Below are 17,339 nucleotides of genomic sequence, written 5' to 3' on the forward strand. Positions count from 1 at the left end.
ACACATGAATATAATCAGTGGGAACACATTTGCAATAAAATATTTCAGAAACAACGTGTATATGATCCAAAATGGATACAAATGCATAAACAACCAACATCACACATACAAAAAATCACCAAAGTTACAAAACAGATATTGATAAACCATTAAAGTTACAGAGCAAGTATTAAAAACCTGTTTTTAGGAGACTAAAGAAAATGCTTGATATCATACTCCTGGTTTAGGCCTCTGGGGGTTAGTGTTTGGAGGGTGAAGATATAGAAGCTCTCTCTTTTCAATAGGAGACTATTGTGGTCTCCACCTCTTCTGGGGGGTTTAACGTGCTCGATGCCAATGTAGCCTATCTCAGGGAAGATACAATGGCATTGAGGGTTTTTAATACTTGCTCTGTAACTTTAATGATTTATCAATATCTGTTTTGTAACTTTGGTGATTTTTTGTATGTGTGATGTTGGTTGTTTATGCATTTGAGCGTTCCTTTGTTCTGTTGGCACCTGAAGAAGACCACACGATTGAAAACGTTCGTGCAAGTGTGAATAAAATCACTGTGACATCCTTAAAGAGTATGCAGGCAACCCTCTCTTTTTCAACATTATGAACCCTGGCATTCATCTTTTCAAAGGCAGCAGTCTCTGTCATGAGTTTTAACCACTCCACAATCTCTGGTTTATGTGGGGTCTTCCACTTGCGTAATATGAGCTGAGCTGCAACAATAAAACCAGTTACTGGAGCTCTGCTTTGGTAAGGCCTGGTGGCATTAGAGCCTTATCCATTAACAGGCATAGCTGATTGTGGGGATTCTGGTAAAGGCTGTTTAAGCCTCCTTCAAGGTTTTTCAGAACCACCGCAGAAGGACAGTACCATAGGACAGTCCTATATGGAATGTGCCCAACTCCTTATGATATTTCCATGATTGTTAATATTTAAATTTCCTTATGTGGTAGAATAGTCTTGGAGAGTCAATTTAAAGAAAACTTGCAACAAATTCTCAGACGGATCATCCAAATTCTCAGATTTATGATGTTTCCATTAGATTAATCAGAATAAACTCTACATATTTCCAACATTCTAACTTCTATATCTCAAAACATTGTGACAGAAGATGTCTGAGAACATCAGAGGTCATGATGTTTCAGATTTGTTTGATGAAGACTGTTGAATGTAAAAGCTCCTCCTCCTCCTCCTCCTCCTCCTTTTCTCTCCTCAGTGTCTTTATAAGCTTCAGTCTCTCTCCTCCTCACACTCCAACCCTGCTCACCTCTCAGCTGGACAGTGAGGGACGTTTACACCACACACTGACAACATGCTGGGGACCCTCTGCACTCTCATCACTGCTCTAACATGTAAGATATTCTTCTCCTTCCTTTCATCCTCCACATGTTCACACACAAACCTTTCACTCATGTCTTTCTCTGTGTGTGTTGACAGGTGTTGATGCAGTGATAGTGTTGACCCAGACGCCTGCTGTCCACACAGTTTCTACAGGACAAGAGGTTGTTCTCAACTGCAACATTCAGAGAGATGATGACAGATATGTATATTGGTATAAACAGGTTCATGGTGAAGCTCCTCAGTACGTTCTGAGATTTTACCACTCACATAGTTCACCAAGCTTTGGATCAGGATTCTCCTCAGAAAGATTCAACTCTAAATCCTCATCAAACATAGATTATCAGTTCATCATAAAGAGAGCAGAGGCAGGAGACTCTGCTGTCTATCACTGTAAAACAGGGGACAAGTCTGCTAATCAGCGCGTAACACAGTGATTTACACTGTGACAAAAACCTCCTCACCAAACACTTCTGCTTTTTAAGGCTCTCATTCATTTTTACAGACAATGAATCCATCAACAAATTCACTCTCTACTTTTTTTAACTTTAAAAATATCTGTCTTTGATCTGTTTCCATCGAACTCATTTATTTTTTACACAAATTTCTTATTCGTCTTTACCTTACAGACACAAATAGGTCTCAGATGAAGCTTCCATTTAATGTTATAGAAGAAAAACAGTTTGAGAAATAAAAGCAACAACTCTCACTCTATAATGTTCAACAAGTAACTGTGTTTTCATACTTTACAATATATTAAAAAAAAATCTCTAATTTATTCAGTTTACATGCACCACTGACCTGACCTATGGCTGGAATTAACCTGTTTGGGGCCTTAAATTTACCACTGTACCCTGTTGCCTCCAAGTTCCCAGCATTCACAGTGTATGCTGTATCTACAGTAAAACTCAACCAGAGTAATGCATTTTGTAACTTTTACATTTGAATTATTTCCTCTTATGCTGCTTTTATTGTGGAAAATCTAAGAGAAGTTCTGCTACTGGTTTACAAATCACTGAATGGTTTAGGTCCAGAATACATGAATGACATGTTAGTAGAGTATAGAGCTCTGAGATCTACTGACTCAGGTCAGATAGTGGAGCACAGAGTTCAAACCAGACATGGTGAAACAGCATTTAGCTGTTATGCTGCACACAACTGGAACAAACTACTGGTTTCATGGATACCGCAAGACTCCATGCCGAGGAAAGAGGGCTGTGAGCACTTTTAAATCCAGGCTAAAAACATTTTTTTGTTCATGTGCTTACAGCTGAGCTCTTTTTAAGAACTTTTCTATTTTCTGTTCTTTTACTTTTTTTATTCTTCTTTGCTCCTGCTTTTAACTGCTTTTTTTGTTTTTGTTTTTATGCTATTTAATGCTGTTCTTAAAAGCTTTATGTAAAGCACATTGAGTTGCCTTGGTATGAAATGCGCTATATAAATAAAGATGACCTGCCTAAAAAAAGAATCTTCTACCATGGCTGCAGTTGATAATGATGAATGAATGATGCTCTTCTGGAGGAGAACACGTTCACCATCATGAATCTGAATTCAACCATGATACCAGATATTTCAACGTTTCCATGAGAAGAAACAGATGCAACAGAAGATTCAGAGTTAAATCTTCAAGAGCAGCAGTGTTTTGTCAGATGAACAGACTGATGAAGGATATGAGAAGTTGACAGTGAAAGTTGGTCTCAACAGAATGTTTCAGTTCCACTCCCCTCATTAGTGAGAGTCAGGAGGTTTTTGTACAGCCATGTGTACAAACTGAATCACTGTGGTATTCGGACAAGGCACCAAGCTGATTGTGACAGGTAAGAACTTTTACACTCATCATTAAACAAGACACGTTTTAGCTTTTTGACTCAAACTGATGGAAAATAAGACATTTACATGTGAATATTTGTTTAATTTTAATTTTAATTTTTTTTAGAATCAATTTTGAATGTTTTTATGCATCATCTTTGTCAGCAGACTGTGGCTAAGGCAAAGATCCGCTAATATTCACAATATGTTAAATATTAACGAAAATATTATGATTTCCTGTTTAAGATATTTTATATTTCATTAAATAACAGTCAGACATACAATCTTTAGTCTCAGACTGTGTCTTTGAATGGAGCAGAAAGCTCTGCAAATAATCACAATACCCGGAATAATTCTTTCTGCAAATCCTTCACAGTCCATTATGATTGAGTTTAGCTGTTGGAAAACCATTTCAAAGTGGTGTTTATATATATTTCAGAAATGTCAATACCTTTTACAAAACCAGCTGTCATTGATAACTTTAATGTTTAATGTGAATTTTGTAACACACTAATTCATATGAATGAGAATTCTTGTTGGGAAAAAAATGTTTTTATCAATTAGATTTGTTGCCAGTGGTTTTGAATGGAACGCAGTGCTCTGCAAATAATTACAATATTTGAAATTTACTGTTCCAAATTCATTCACAATTTATTTGAGGAACTTTTGATGGATGAAAACCATTTATAATAAGCCTTGTAATTTTTTGTGATATATAGGCTAACACTACAGAAACCTGTGTAAAATGAACATTGCTAAATTAGAGGGTTTGAAATATATTTTCATCTGTAATGGGTTGATTGGCACCTGAAGAGAAAACTATCAGATGAATCTGACTTCATTACAGAGATTGAGATTATTTGATCAGATTACTGTCCTGAAAATGCAGTAAGTGCCATTATGAAATTGTTTTTACGGCGAATATTAAACTGAAAAAAAGAGAAAATAATCCTTGATTTGCAACTATAATCATTTATTAAAAAAAATAATTCTGTTTTTCATTTCATTAAATGTTTTACTTCCTCAGAGTGCTGGTTGTATTTTAAAACCAGCGAATCATGGAATCTGACTATACTTTTTATGGCCTATATTTGATTGGTCCTCATGTTATGAATGTGCTCCATGTATTTTCAGACTCCTGCCTCTCTCCTCCCGTCCTGACAGTCTTCCCTCCGATCAGGGCTGAGCTCCAGTCCAACAAAGCCTCTGTGGTCTGTCTGTCCACTTTACCCAGTGAGACGAAGGGTTTTGCAGATGTGAGCTGGTTGGTTGGTGGGAGTCCAGTGAGCAGTGGGATCTCTACCAGCACCGCTGTTCAAAAACCAGACCAGACTTTCCAAATCAGCAGCTATCTGTCCATCCAGACGTCAGACTGGAACAACAATAAGCGTTACACATGTAAAGTGTCTTTGGGCTCCCAGACTTCAGAGAAGAGCATCACCAAGTCAGACTGTCTCACTGAAGAATAGTAGAGGAGCAGAATGAGCCTTTACAATCTGCTGCTTTACTCTTTGTGCTGTTTGCTCATTACAAGGTTTCCATGTTAGAAAAGCTGTGTCTGCATGCTTGTAATAAATGTAGTGACAGTTAGGTGGAGGTGTTGTATCAGCTTTGCTTCTGTTGCATTTGTTTAAGAAATTGTTCAATAAAAACATTTAATTTGAAACAATTCTGTATTTATTTGTTAACACAATTTTCAGAATGAAAGAACATAATTCACAGTCATTAAAACATAAGTGTGTTTCCAGTCAGGAACAATTTCCTCTTATTTCTCAGAGGCCTGACACTTGACCTCTTCATCTACATGAAGCTATGAGTCAGGAGCCGTTTGAGTTGTTGACAGTATTTGAGACGTTAGAAGAATCAGATAAAATGAGCAGCAAGTGAAACTGAGATTTCATCCTCCATCAGTGAAGCATCACCTCTCTACTCCTCCCCCTCTTCCTTCCCAGGATGCACCTGCAGGCCTCCTCTCCTGACTCATAGCTTCATGTAGATGAAGAGGTCAAGTGTCAGACCTCTGAAAAATAAGAGGAAACTGTCCCTGACTGGAAACACACTTGTGTTCTTCAGTGAACAGTTTTTACATGATTCTTGTTGATTGAAGAAAATTTGATTTTTCAAGGATTTGTAGTTACGTAAATGAGGAAGAAAAAAAAGATCCAAAAGGTTTCATGTTCAGTGACAATAGCAAAGTAATTCAAAACATTTCCCTCCAAAAAGTTACTAAAGAGCAACTGACATGTAGATTTACAGTAAGCTCAGCTCCTCCTCCTGTCAGTCACTCTCAGTTTCAGTCTTGTATTAAATTGCTCCTCCAGCTCCTCCTCTCCTCATCCTCCAAACCCTCTCATCTGTCAGCAGTGAGCTCACTTTCCAAGCTACAAGGCCGTTCTCAGCTCACACTGACAACATGCTGGGGACCCTCTGCACTCTCATCACTGCTCTAACATGTAAGGAGGCTGACTTACTGCAGCTCTCAGCTCATGTTGGATTCATCAGTCTGTGTGTTTCTCTTGACTCTGTGTCATCTTGTTGTTTCCAGGTGTGAGTGGTGTGACGGTGGTGACACAGAAGCCTCCTGTTGTGACGCTGAGGACAGGAGAGACAGTCACCATGGACTGTAACCTGGGCTCTGTTACTGACTATGGTGCTTGGTGGTACAAACAGATTCCAGGAGGAGTTCCTCAGTTTGTTCTATATTTTTACAGAACAAGCAGTTCTCCAACTTATGGTTCAGGGTTTTCATCTCCCAAGTTCACATCTAATCATCAGTCAACAACAGATTATCGTTTGATCATCAACAATGTGGAGGAGGGAGACTCAGCAGTTTATTACTGTAACACATGGGACAACTCTGTTAAGGAGTGGGTATCACAGTGATTTACACTGTGACAAAAACCTCCTCACTAAACACTTCTGCTTTTTGAGACTCTGATACATCTGGACTGATTGTAAAGTCATGAATTAAAGTTCTCTGTTTTTAGTACACACAGATAAATATGTGTGTGTTTCCTCCTCAATCTTACTGATGATTTTTTACTAATTCTTAAGTAAAGTGAGCACTATAATTTCTTTAGTGCTTTTGTGGCAAGGTGAGGAGGGCCCGGGCGGGTTCGAACCCCAGACTCCCGGGTCAGAGTCATGCGCGCTAACCACTTGGCCAAAGGGACATCCCCATGGCCAAGTAGCCAGGGCGCATGATCAACTGGAGGCATAGTGACAGGACCCTCAACTGTCACACTTTATCAGGAGAAAGGACAACACCAGCTACACATCTATTACAGAATCAAACAGTGAACACATGAACCTGACAACGGGAGCAGTTGATACACTACTTGCTATGTCTGTTAAAACTCACACAACCCAATCTGGATGAATAGGAAGCACATTACAGTTTTTCTCGATTGCTAAGACACATTTCTCGAAAGCTTCTCTCATTTTCTCTAAACTGTGAACACAAACCCCAATTTTCAAGCTACATTCACAAAACCTCAGACTCTTCTTGCAAAACCAAACTTTCACCTCTAAACAGTTCAATCTGTGCCCAAAACTGAACTCTGTTGTCAAATCGTGCCCCGAGTCAATCAAAATTAAAAACACTACTGAGCAGCCACTAAACACTACATAGACAAATAGAAAACACAACGCTCAGCACATGAAGCTGTAGAAATAAATGTTTCTCCTTCACTGTAGGCTAAATGCATGTTGCAAAACAAAAAACCTGTGCATTTACACTGTAGCACTTCTCTCCTTCCCTTTCTTTCACCCTCCTCCTTCCCTCTCCACATCCATTTCACATCCATCCATTTCATCCCTTTTCCTTCCTTCTTATTTTTTCTTCCCAGTTCATCCCTCCCTCCCTCCCTCATCCTTTCTTCCTTCACCCTGTGTCTCTCATCTTCTCCTCTTGCAAAACAAAAAACCTGTGCATTTAGCACTTGTACATAGTACTGTAAAAAAAAAAAAAAAAAAAAAAAAGAAGTACAAAAACCAGAAATCTTGTGCATTTACACGTAGCACTTGTACAGTACAAAGACAAACAGAAATCTTGTGCATTTAGCACTTGCATGCAGTAAGCCTATGTAAAAATAAAGTACAAAAGTATAGAAATGAGAAGTGCACAACTCAGCCACTGCATCATTTCTCTGTACTGGATCAGGCCACAGGACTTCATCCTGAACTGGCTTACAGTATATGTGCCCTCACATCATTGGACATAAGTGTTATCAATTTTGAGTTGTTGTGTTCAACTGGTGAAACTTGTGCTTTACTTGTGTTTGACTTTTGCCACCTGTGCTCAGCATTTTGCAACACAGGTGCATCACAATGAAAATGTGTTGGTGAGATGTGTCTAAACAGGTGAAAAGTGCTGATGGTTTTGCCAAAAGAGTGACTGATTCAATCAGTGGGTTCAGGCAACTGAGAATTTGGTGATTAATCCTGTGTAGAAATATGTTGTGCAAATATTGAGACCATAACCTGAAATATACAAGACAATGCAAAGATTCATGAAAAATGAAAATGAAAATAATGAATCTCATATCACTGATGGAGTTTAATATATTATCATCAAAAAGGTCAGCAGTAATCCAAACACAACAGGAAGATACATGTTTATGAGCAATAAGGACAGGTGAGGTGGATGCGTGCAACAGTGTTTACTGAGTTTAACAAGATAGAAAGAGTTTGGTGATTAGACCCCACAAACATGATGAGTCTTCACTGAGCAGGAGACAGGAGGAACTCAACAGAGCCTGGACCCTGATGGTGGTGGAGTAAAACCAGGAGAAGCTGAGACACTGAGGAGGTGGTGACAGACAGAGATGTTTTAAGAACAGCATATTAGGGCTGGTTGGATCAAGAAATAAGGGAACAAATGTGTCAGAAATCGGTTAGGATCAGGATTAGACAACAACAAATGTGGGAGAAAATAAATTATTTTACTGAGGTTTTGCAAACAATTTGATTTAAAAAATGTCATAAGGAACTATTTAATTTGTAATTACGCCCGTTGGCTGTCGAAGCTCCTCCTCCTCCTCCTCCTCCTCCTCCTCCTCCTCCTCCTCTTCTCTCCTCAGTGTCTTTATAAGCTTCAGTCTCTCTCCTCCTCACACTCCAACCCTGCTCACCTCTCAGCTGGACAGTGAGGGACGTTTACACCACACACTGACAACATGCTGGGGACCCTCTGCACTCTCATCACTGCTCTAACATGTAAGATATTCTTCTCCTTCCTTTCATCCTCCACATGTTCACACACAAACCTTTCACTCATGTCTTTCTCTGTGTGTGTTGACAGGTGTTGATGCAGTGATAGTGTTGACCCAGACGCCTGCTGTCCACACAGTTTCTACAGGACAAGAGGTTGTTCTCAACTGCAACATTCAGAGATATGATACCGCTGGTGTGGCTTGGTATAAACAGGTTCCTGGTGAAGCTCCTCAGTTTGTTTTATATTTTTTCCTTGGTGACAATTCACTCAGCTTTGGATCAGGATTCTCCTCAGACAGATTCAACTCTAAATCCTCATCAAACATAGATTATCAGTTCATCATAAAGACAGCAGAGGCAGGAGACTCTGCTGTCTATCACTGTAGAGGATGGGACAACTCTGCTAAGGAGTTCGTATCACAGTGATTTACACTGTGACAAAAACCTCCTCACCAAACACTTCTGCTTTTTAAGCCTCACGCCCATTTTGACTGAAAATGAATCCATCTGCAAATCAATAAAATGTCTTTCTAATTTCAAATTAACTCACATTTAACTAAAATGTCTTTCATCTGACATAAAGTCAAAGTCAGCTTCATTGTCAATTCTACAATATGTACAGGACATACAGTACAGAGGATTGAAATTGTGTTTCGCTCAGACCCTCGGTGCAGACAATAAACATTTAAAACAACTACAAATCTAAAATACAAATCTACAATATGGGCAAATAAAACTAAACTAGAAAGAAAAAAAAGTAGAGGGCACAATATACAGTAGCAGCAATACAAGTGTAAATGAATAACATTTTATGTTTACAGAAGTTTCTTTTTCGTTTTGTCTGTATAGTCATTATACATTATACTTTACAATCAAAAAATACCTTACATGTCTAATGAAGCCTCTCAGCTGAATGTTAAAGTACTCAGTTTGACACATAAAAGCACTGTCACTCTACAGCTCAGAGAGTTCATACTTCACAAAGTCATACAGAGGTCAGATAAGAACTTGATCCAGGCCCTGACCTCCTGATTGACCTTTTTACCACTGCACCCCTGCTGCCTCCACATTCCCGTCAGGCTCAGTGCAAGCTGTATCTAAACCAGGGTGATGAATATTATGTTATTTTAACATTCGTATTATTTACTAATAGACTGTTTTTATTTTGCAAGATGAACGTTTTTTTTTTTTTTTTTTCTAGTGTTTTTTGGGCTTTCATGCCACCAGGGGAATCAAACTGGGACCGCTGCAGCAACAACTATCACCACTGTGTATGGGGAGCTTACACAAACCACTGAACACTACGAAGCCCATAAATACATGATGTTAAACAAAATGAATGTTCTACCACAGCTGCAGTTGATAATGATGAATGAATGATGTTCTTCTGGAGGAGAACACGTTCACCATCATGAATCTGAATTCAACCATGATATCAGATATTTCAATGTCTCCATTAGAAGAAACTGAAGCAACAGCAGATTCAGAGTTAAATCTTCAAGAGCAGCAGTGTTTTGTCAGATGAACAGACTGATGAAGGGAATGAGAAGTTGACAGTGAAAGTTGGTCTCAACAGGATGTTTCAGTTCCACTCCCCTCATTAGTGAGAGTCAGGAGGTTTTTGTACAGCCATGTGTACAAACTGAATCACTGTGGTATTCGGACAAGGCACCAAGCTGATTGTGACAGGTAAGAACTTTTACACTCATCATTAAACAAGACACATTTTAGCTTTTTGACTCAAACTGATGGAAAATAAGAAATAGACATGTGAGTTTTTGTTCGAAAGATTTTACACTTACTTATGAATGTTTTTACTGTATGCATCAACTTTGCAACCAGACTGTGACTTTGGAAGGTAAAAATCTGCAAATAATCACCATATTTCAAATATTTTCTATAAATGATTCAAAGTTTGTTGATGGTTGAGTAAGATGGACACCATTACAACATCAGGCTCATTATTTTCACAATTGTAAGCAAGTCATATATTGACAAAAACTCAAGTAATATAAATCGTCAATCTTAAATAATATTGTGTGAAATGTTTAATGTCCTATGATAAGTGGTGATTTTAAATGTACCTGAGTTTTATTTTGTCATGTGAAAATGAAATACTTTGTTTGAAAGAGTCATAAAAAGGAAAAGTGACTGATAAACTAATTTATCACAGACTGAAATAATTTCAATTTTCAATTAATGTTTTTCATGTTTTTGAAAGAGAAAGATAGACTTTATTTAATTCTCGGTATAGAAATGCTCCTATATGAAAATATTGAAGTTAATTGTTGAAATGAAAAGACATTTTCAAAATTGCTATCTGTTTTCTGTGCTACTGTATATGTTTAATTCTTCAGACTGACTCTTATATTGTTAAAGTAGCTAATTAATGATTATGATGCTTTGTATGAATCATCTGATTGGTCCTCATGTTATGAATGTGCTCCATGTATTTTCAGGCTCCAGCCTCCCTCCTCCTGTCCTGACAGTCTTCCCTCCGTCCAGTGCTGAGCTCCAGTCCAACAAAGCCTCTGTGGTCTGTCTGTCCACTCAGTCTGGGCCTTTTGCAGATGTGAGCTGGTTGGTTGGTGGGAGTCCAGTGAGCAGTGGGATCTCTACCAGCACCGCTGTTCAAAAACCAGACCAGACTTTCCAAATCAGCAGCTATCTGTCCATCCAGACGTCAGACTGGAACAACAATCAGCGTTACACATGTAAAGTGTCTTTGGGCTCCCAGACTTCAGAGAAGAGCATCACCAAGTCAGACTGTCTCACTGAAGAATAGTAGAGGAGCAGAATGAGCCTTTACAATCTGCTGCTTTACTCTTTGTGCTGTTTGCTCATTACAAGGTTTCCATGTTAGAAAAGCTGTGTCTGCATGCTTGTAATAAATGTAGTGACAGTTAGGTGGAGGTGTTGTATCAGCTTTGCTTCTGCTGCATTTTTCATCATTCATTCATTTCAATAAAAACTCAAAAACAAAATGTCACAAGATTGTTATTTTCCTCTGATTTTCATGTCAAGACAATTACAGATGCAGAAGAGATATGTAAAAGACAATTGCTACTTAATTCTTACTTGATAAGAATCTTCCTTTGTAAGTTACCGGGCTCCTTTACTGTGGAACCAGCTCTCTGGTCAAAGAGGCAGACACTCTAACTATATTTAAGTCGATACTTAAGACCTTCCTTTATGACAGAGCTTTTAGTTAGGGCTGGTTCAGGTAGCTCTGAACTATTTTATAGCTACGCTGCTATAGGCTTAGACTGCTGGGGACACATCTGGTTACACAGAGCCCTCTCCTTCCTCCTCTCCTCTCCTCTCCTCTCCTCTCCTCTCCTCTCCTCTCCTCTCCTCTCCTCTCCTCTCCTCTCCTCTCCTCTCCTCTCCTCTCCTCTCCTCTCCTCTCCCCTCCCATCCCCTCCCCTCCCATCCCCTCCTCTCCTCTCCTCTCCTCTCCTCTCCTCTCCTCTCCTCTCCTCTCCTCTCCTCTCCTCTCCTCTCCTCTCCTCTCCTCTCCTCTCCTCAGTATATTTTTGAACTGTCATTTTCTGTTGTACTTTGTAGTTTGGCCTTGGTGTCTCTCACTCTCTCTGTGTTTCCGCAGATCCACCGGAGTTGTAGTCGGACCTGCATTGCCCCCCCCCCCCCGCCCTTTCACCTGCTGTTAGACCGGCCTGCCCTCCCTTCCCATGGACCAGTCTGCCACCCAGTCCCCCATTGAGCTGGCCAGCTCCCCCTCCCCCCCCACATCTGCCAACATAACAGCAATAACTCACAAATGCACTGCACTTTGTACCATACACAGCATATGCACTTTCACTGTCTCGTTTTTTTACGTAATGCATACAAGGTATTGAGTAAATGGTGTGATGTACGATGACGTGAATGTGACTGAATGGATGAGACGATGTATGGATGAGTATACTTTTTAATTTTACTAGAGTAATTAATTGTTTTTATTTGCTGCTACTGAGCCCAGTATATTGAGTGCAATGTAATTTCGTTGTATCAACCATACAATGACAATAAATCTATCTTACAGTAATCTCACCAGAGGCTGCCTTCATCAACTCCTGCTAACATTTCCATTTCCATATTTCGCACATTCTGTGACATAATGTAACAACATCTATTGCACGTCTGTCCGTCCTGGGTGAGGGATCCCTCCTCTGTTGCTCTCCCTGAGGTTTCTCTGATTTTTCCCTGTTAAAAGGGTTTTCTATGGAGTTTTTCCTCAGTCGATGTGAGGGTCTAAGGACAGAGGATGTTGTTACGATGCCATGTAAAGCCCTTTGAGACAAACAGTTTGTAAAAACGGGCTATACAAATAAAATTGCCTTGCCTTGTCTAAAATATCGTTGACAGAAGAACATTTGTATGATTATTTAATCTGTTTCAGTTGTTCCTCATCTACATGAAGCTATGAGTCAGGAGAGGAGGTCTGCAGGTGCATCCTGGGAAGGAAGAGGGGGAGGAGTAGAGAGGTGATGCTTCACTGATGGAGGATGAAATCTCAGTTTCACTTGTTTATTTAATCTGACTGCAAACAACTGAAACAGATATAAATATAACATTTTTCTCTCTCTCTTTTTGTTTTTATTTTATTCTTTTTTTAAAGACTGAATTAGTGAATATATCTAGATTCCCACTGAGTAAGAATAAAGTAGGATCTGTAATTTTCCTGCACAAAAATTAAAAGAAAGTCAAAATTTGGTCACTTCACCTCATTTTGATTCAGTATTAAGTTTTGTATAAAGTGCATTAACAGAAAATAAATACAAACACTTTATTTTCACTCTGAGTTTTTATTGAAATGAATGAATGATGAAACATGCAGCAGAAGCAAAGCTGATACAACACCTCCACCTAACTGTCACTACATTTATTACAAGCATGCAGACACAGCTTTTCTAACATGGAAACCTTGTAATGAGCAAACAGCACAAAGAGTAAAGCAGCAGATTGTAAAGGCTCATTCTGCTCCTCTACTATTCTTCAGTGAGACAGTCTGACTTGGTGATGCTCTTCTCTGAAGTCTGGGAGCCCAAAGACACTTTACATGTGTAACGCTGATTGTTGTTCCAGTCTGACGTCTGGATGGACAGATAGCTGCTGATTTGGAAAGTCTGGTCTGGTTTTTGAACAGCGGTGCTGGTAGAGATCCCACTGCTCACTGGACTCCCACCAACCAACCAGCTCACATCTGCAAAACCCTTCGACTCACTGGGTAAAGTGGACAGACAGACCACAGAGGCTTTGTTGGACTGGAGCTCAGCACTGGACGGAGGGAAGACTGTCAGGACAGGAGGAGGGAGGCTGGAGCCTGAAAATACATGGAGCACATTCATAACATGAGGACCAATCAGATGATTCAAAGCATCAAAGTAACAGAATCATTAATTAGCTACTTTAACAATATAAGAGTCAGTCTGAAGAATTAAACATATACAGTAGCACAGGAAACAGATAGCGATTTTGAAAATGTCTTTTCATTTCAACAATTGACATCAATATTTTCATAGAGGAGCATTTCTATACCGAGAATAAATTAAATAAAGTCTATATCTTTCTCTTTCAAAAACATGAATCATGAAGGGTGCAGTAGAAAAACATTAATTGAAAATTGAAATTATTTCAGCCTGTGATAAATTAGTTTATCAGTCACTTTTCCTTTTTATGACTCTTTCAAACAAAGTATTTCATTTTCACATGACAAAATAAAACTCAGTTACTTTTAAAATCATCACTTATCATTGGACATTTAATATTTCACCCACTTTAAAATTTCACGCAATATTATTTAAGATTGACGATTTATATTACTTGAGTTTTTGTCAATATATGACTTGCTTACAATTGTGAAAATAATGAACCTGATGTTGTAATGGTGTCCATCTTACTCAACCATCAACAAACTTTGAATCATTTATAGAAAATATTTGAAATAATGTGATTATTTGCAGATTTTTGCCGTCCAAAGTCACAGTCTGGTTGCAAAGTTGATGCATACAGTAAAAACATTCATAAGTAAGTGTAAAATCTTTGGAACAAAAATTCACATGTACATTTCTTATTTTCCATCAGTTTGAGTCAAAAAGCTAAAATGTGTCTTGTTTAATGATGAGTGTAAAAGTTCTTACCTGTCACAATCAGCTTGGTGCCTTGTCCGAATACCACAGTGATTCAGTTTGTACACATGGCTGTACAAAAACCTCCTGACTCTCACTAATGAGGGGAGTGGAACTGAAACATCCTGTTGAGACCAACTTTCACTGTCAACTTCTCATTCCCTTCATCAGTCTGTTAATCTGACAAAACACTGCTGCTCTTGAAGATTTAACTCTGAATCTTCTGTTGCATCAGTTTCTTCTCATGGAAATGCTGAAATATCTGGTATCATGGTTGAATTCAGATTCATGATGGTGAACGTGTTCTCCTCCAAAAGAACAGCATTCATTCATCATTATCAACTGCAGCTGTGGTAGAAGATGCTTTTTTTTTTAACATCATTTATTTCAACACCTTCTCTTAGATTTTCCCACAATAAAAGCAGCATGACAGGAAATAATTCAAATGTAAATTTGACACAAAAATGCATTACTCTGGTTGAGTTTTAGATACAGCATGCACTGTGCATGATGGGAACTTGGAGGCAACAGGGTGCAGTGGTAAAATTTAAGGGCCCAAACAGGTTAATCCAGCCATGGAGGTCAGGACCTGAATCAAGTCCTGAAGTGTTGAAGAAAATAGTGAGTGGTGTAAACTGAATGAATTAGGGAGTTTTTTTTATATTGTTAAGTATGAAAACACAGTTACTTGTTGAACATCATAGAGTGAGAGTTGTTGCTTTTATTTGTCAAACAGTTTTTCTTCTATAACATTAAGTGGAAGCTTCATGAGACCTGGGGTAATTTTTGGCTGAAAGGTAAAAAGTAGTGAACATGAAGACGACAGGAATAAGACATTTGTGTAAAAAATAAATGAGTCCAATAGAAACAGACAAAGACAGACATTTTTAATGTTAAATAAAGTCGAGAGTGAAGTTGATGGATTCATTGTCTGTAAAAATGAATGAGAGACTTAAAAAGCAGAAGTAGTGAGGAGGTTTTTGTCACAGTGTAAATCACTGTGGTACGTGCTCCTTAGCAGAGGTGTCCCATGTTTGACAGTGATAGACAGCAGAGTCTCCTGTCTCTGCTCTCTTTATGATGAACTGATAATTTATGTTTGATGAGGATTTAGAGTTGAATCTGTCTGAGGAGAATCCTGATCCAAAGCTTGGTGAACTATGAGAGTGGTAAAATTTCAGAACGTACTGAGGAGCTTCACCAGGAACCTGTTTATACCAACTGACATAATTGCCATCATCTCTCTGAATGTTGCAGTTGAGAACAACCTCTTGTCCTGTAGAAACTGTGTGGATAGCAGGCGTCTGGGTCAATACCTTCGCTGCATCAACACCTGTCAACACACACAGAGAAAGACATGAGTGAAAGGTTTGTGTGTGAACATGTGGAGGATGAAAGGAAGGAGAAGAATATCTTACATGTTAGAGCAGTGATGAGAGTGCAGAGGGTCCCCAGCATGTTGTCAGTGTGTGGTGTAAACGTCCCTCACTGTCCAGCTGAGAGGTGAGCAGGGTTGGAGTGTGAGGAGGAGAGAGACTGAAGCTTATAAAGACACTGAGGAGAGAAGAGGAGGAGGAGGAGGAGGAGGAGGAGCTTTCATCCAATTTTCATTCACATATCAAATATGTACGTAACAGTTCAAGTATCATTTTAACAGTGCATGAACTATATTATCATATAGCTATTATAATCTTTTTACGTGTCTCTGACTAGATGTCAATGCATTGAAATGCATTTTCATGGGTTACTGTATGATTATTGTATTTGTGAATAATCACTCAGCAATGAAAATATAATATCATATTACTGTATAATATAATATTCTCAACAACTGACAGGACAGACTGTGGAATTATGATCAATGAAGAAAGTTAGTGGTGTTGGTTGGTTGTCTCATGGTTTAACTGCAAAAGGGAAGATTTGGTTAGACCTTCATTGCAACTCACACCTGACTTTCTATAATGTGTAAGTATTTAAAGGTTGAATATGGAGAATGAGCAGATTAGCCTACAGTACCACCATCTATTGATCAAGATGGGACTTGCAACAACAGAAAAATAATTCCAGCAGTCGGTTGCCAGACTGTTGCTATATGGGATGCGGCTCTGATCAGAGAAGCTCAGAGGAGCTGAAATGTGGGATATTTACTTTATGTTTAATTTTTACCTTCATCAAACAGCTTCAGACTAACTGTGATGATACATGACTTGTAACTTGTTACAGGGAGAGTGGAGGCTCCTTCCACACTGCGGCTGAAAACCAAACCAGCATGATCAGAGCCTCTGACCCGGTGTCACAGCTCTCATCTCGGTGGCACCGCGAGTACTGTATGCAACACAAACGTGCCCCATACTGTAAACTGTAATCTCTTGATTATGACAGATAAGACTACACAAATACAAAATACAAAATAGCTTTTAACAAGCATTCTCCATATTCAACTTCTAACTCGCACACAAGTTTCTTTTGAACTTCTCATAGTATTATTAAGCTGTAATTAAGAGGTAACAATTATTTAGTGTTATTGGCACTATTTCAAAGTAGCCTATCCCTAAACAGAGATAAAACATGCTATAACGTTATAGTCAGAGCAAAACTTTTTAGTGCTCTGAGTTTGTGTTGCTGTTTGTTGTTAAAGTGGTTGGCTAAAACACACATAACAGCTCACATGACATATGTCAGGGTTCATGAGGGAAACCAGTAAAACTATATATCAGTATATTGACAAATATTAATGTGCCAGACTTACAGAGAATATTGAATGAATTGAATATAGAAAAATGTGTTGGAGGCTCAAAAAGCAGAAGTTTAGTGAGGAGGTTTTTGTCACAGTGTAAATCACTGTGATACATG

General features: G+C 38.7%; 3 protein-coding genes across 4 annotated transcripts; 2 read left to right on the forward strand and 1 right to left on the reverse strand.

Moving 5' to 3' along the window:
- The first annotated feature begins 1,196 nt into the window (after positions 1–1,196).
- LOC146982863 (immunoglobulin lambda-1 light chain-like) lies at positions 1,197–5,804 on the forward strand. 2 transcript variants are annotated; one of them, XM_085784118.1, is made up of 4 exons: positions 1,197–1,346; positions 1,432–1,754; positions 3,113–3,149; positions 4,276–4,791. In XM_085784118.1, the coding sequence occupies exons 1-4, from the start codon at positions 1,307–1,309 to the stop codon at positions 4,608–4,610; spliced, it is 735 nt and encodes a 244-aa protein (XP_085640244.1). In that variant the 5' UTR covers positions 1,197–1,306; the 3' UTR covers positions 4,611–4,791. The 2 variants fall into 2 exon arrangements, 1 of the variants encoding a protein (XP_085640244.1); XR_015036279.1 differs by lacking the exons at positions 1,432–1,754; positions 3,113–3,149; positions 4,276–4,791 and adding an exon at positions 5,687–5,804.
- Positions 5,805–8,198: 2,394 nt separating this feature from the next.
- LOC146982864 (immunoglobulin lambda-1 light chain-like) lies at positions 8,199–11,325 on the forward strand. Its single transcript, XM_085785595.1, has 4 exons — positions 8,199–8,358; positions 8,444–8,769; positions 9,435–9,462; positions 10,815–11,325. Exons 1-4 carry the CDS (start codon positions 8,319–8,321, stop codon positions 11,138–11,140), a joined length of 720 nt encoding a protein of 239 aa, XP_085641721.1. The 5' UTR covers positions 8,199–8,318; the 3' UTR covers positions 11,141–11,325.
- A 1,849-nt stretch (positions 11,326–13,174) lies between these two features.
- LOC146982865 (immunoglobulin lambda-1 light chain-like) lies at positions 13,175–16,056 on the reverse strand. Its single transcript, XM_085784119.1, has 4 exons — positions 15,905–16,056; positions 15,491–15,819; positions 14,499–14,529; positions 13,175–13,681 (listed from the first exon to the last, which is right to left on the reverse strand). Exons 1-4 carry the CDS (start codon positions 15,942–15,944, stop codon positions 13,347–13,349), a joined length of 735 nt encoding a protein of 244 aa, XP_085640245.1. The 5' UTR covers positions 15,945–16,056; the 3' UTR covers positions 13,175–13,346.
- Positions 16,057–17,339: the final 1,283 nt, after the last annotated feature.

Source organism: Trachurus japonicus, chromosome 8, assembly GCF_045865225.1.
Source record: "Trachurus japonicus isolate A0001 chromosome 8, Traja_1.0".
NCBI classification, from domain to species: Eukaryota; Metazoa; Chordata; class Actinopteri; order Carangiformes; family Carangidae; genus Trachurus; species Trachurus japonicus.

What these genes read in the sequence shown, in the direction of transcription:
- LOC146982863 (XM_085784118.1), top strand. Translation starts at nt 1,307, where the DNA reads ATGCTGGGGACCCTCTGCACTCTCATCACTGCTCTAACAT. An exon ending in TCTCATCACTGCTCTAACAT is followed by an intron (nt 1,347 to 1,431) that starts GTAAGATATTCT and finishes GTGTGTTGACAG; the next exon opens with GTGTTGATGCAGTGATAGTG. An exon ending in GGGACAAGTCTGCTAATCAG is followed by an intron (nt 1,755 to 3,112) that starts CGCGTAACACAG and finishes AACTGAATCACT; the next exon opens with GTGGTATTCGGACAAGGCAC.
- LOC146982864 (XM_085785595.1), top strand. Translation starts at nt 8,319, where the DNA reads ATGCTGGGGACCCTCTGCACTCTCATCACTGCTCTAACAT. An exon ending in TCTCATCACTGCTCTAACAT is followed by an intron (nt 8,359 to 8,443) that starts GTAAGATATTCT and finishes GTGTGTTGACAG; the next exon opens with GTGTTGATGCAGTGATAGTG. An exon ending in CAAGCTGTATCTAAACCAGG is followed by an intron (nt 9,463 to 10,814) that starts GTGATGAATATT and finishes ATGTATTTTCAG; the next exon opens with GCTCCAGCCTCCCTCCTCCT.
- LOC146982865 (XM_085784119.1), bottom strand. Translation starts at nt 15,944, where the DNA reads ATGCTGGGGACCCTCTGCACTCTCATCACTGCTCTAACAT. An exon ending in TCTCATCACTGCTCTAACAT is followed by an intron (nt 15,820 to 15,904) that starts GTAAGATATTCT and finishes GTGTGTTGACAG; the next exon opens with GTGTTGATGCAGCGAAGGTA. An exon ending in CCTCTGCTAAGGAGCACGTA is followed by an intron (nt 14,530 to 15,490) that starts CCACAGTGATTT and finishes ATCACTGTGGTA; the next exon opens with TTCGGACAAGGCACCAAGCT.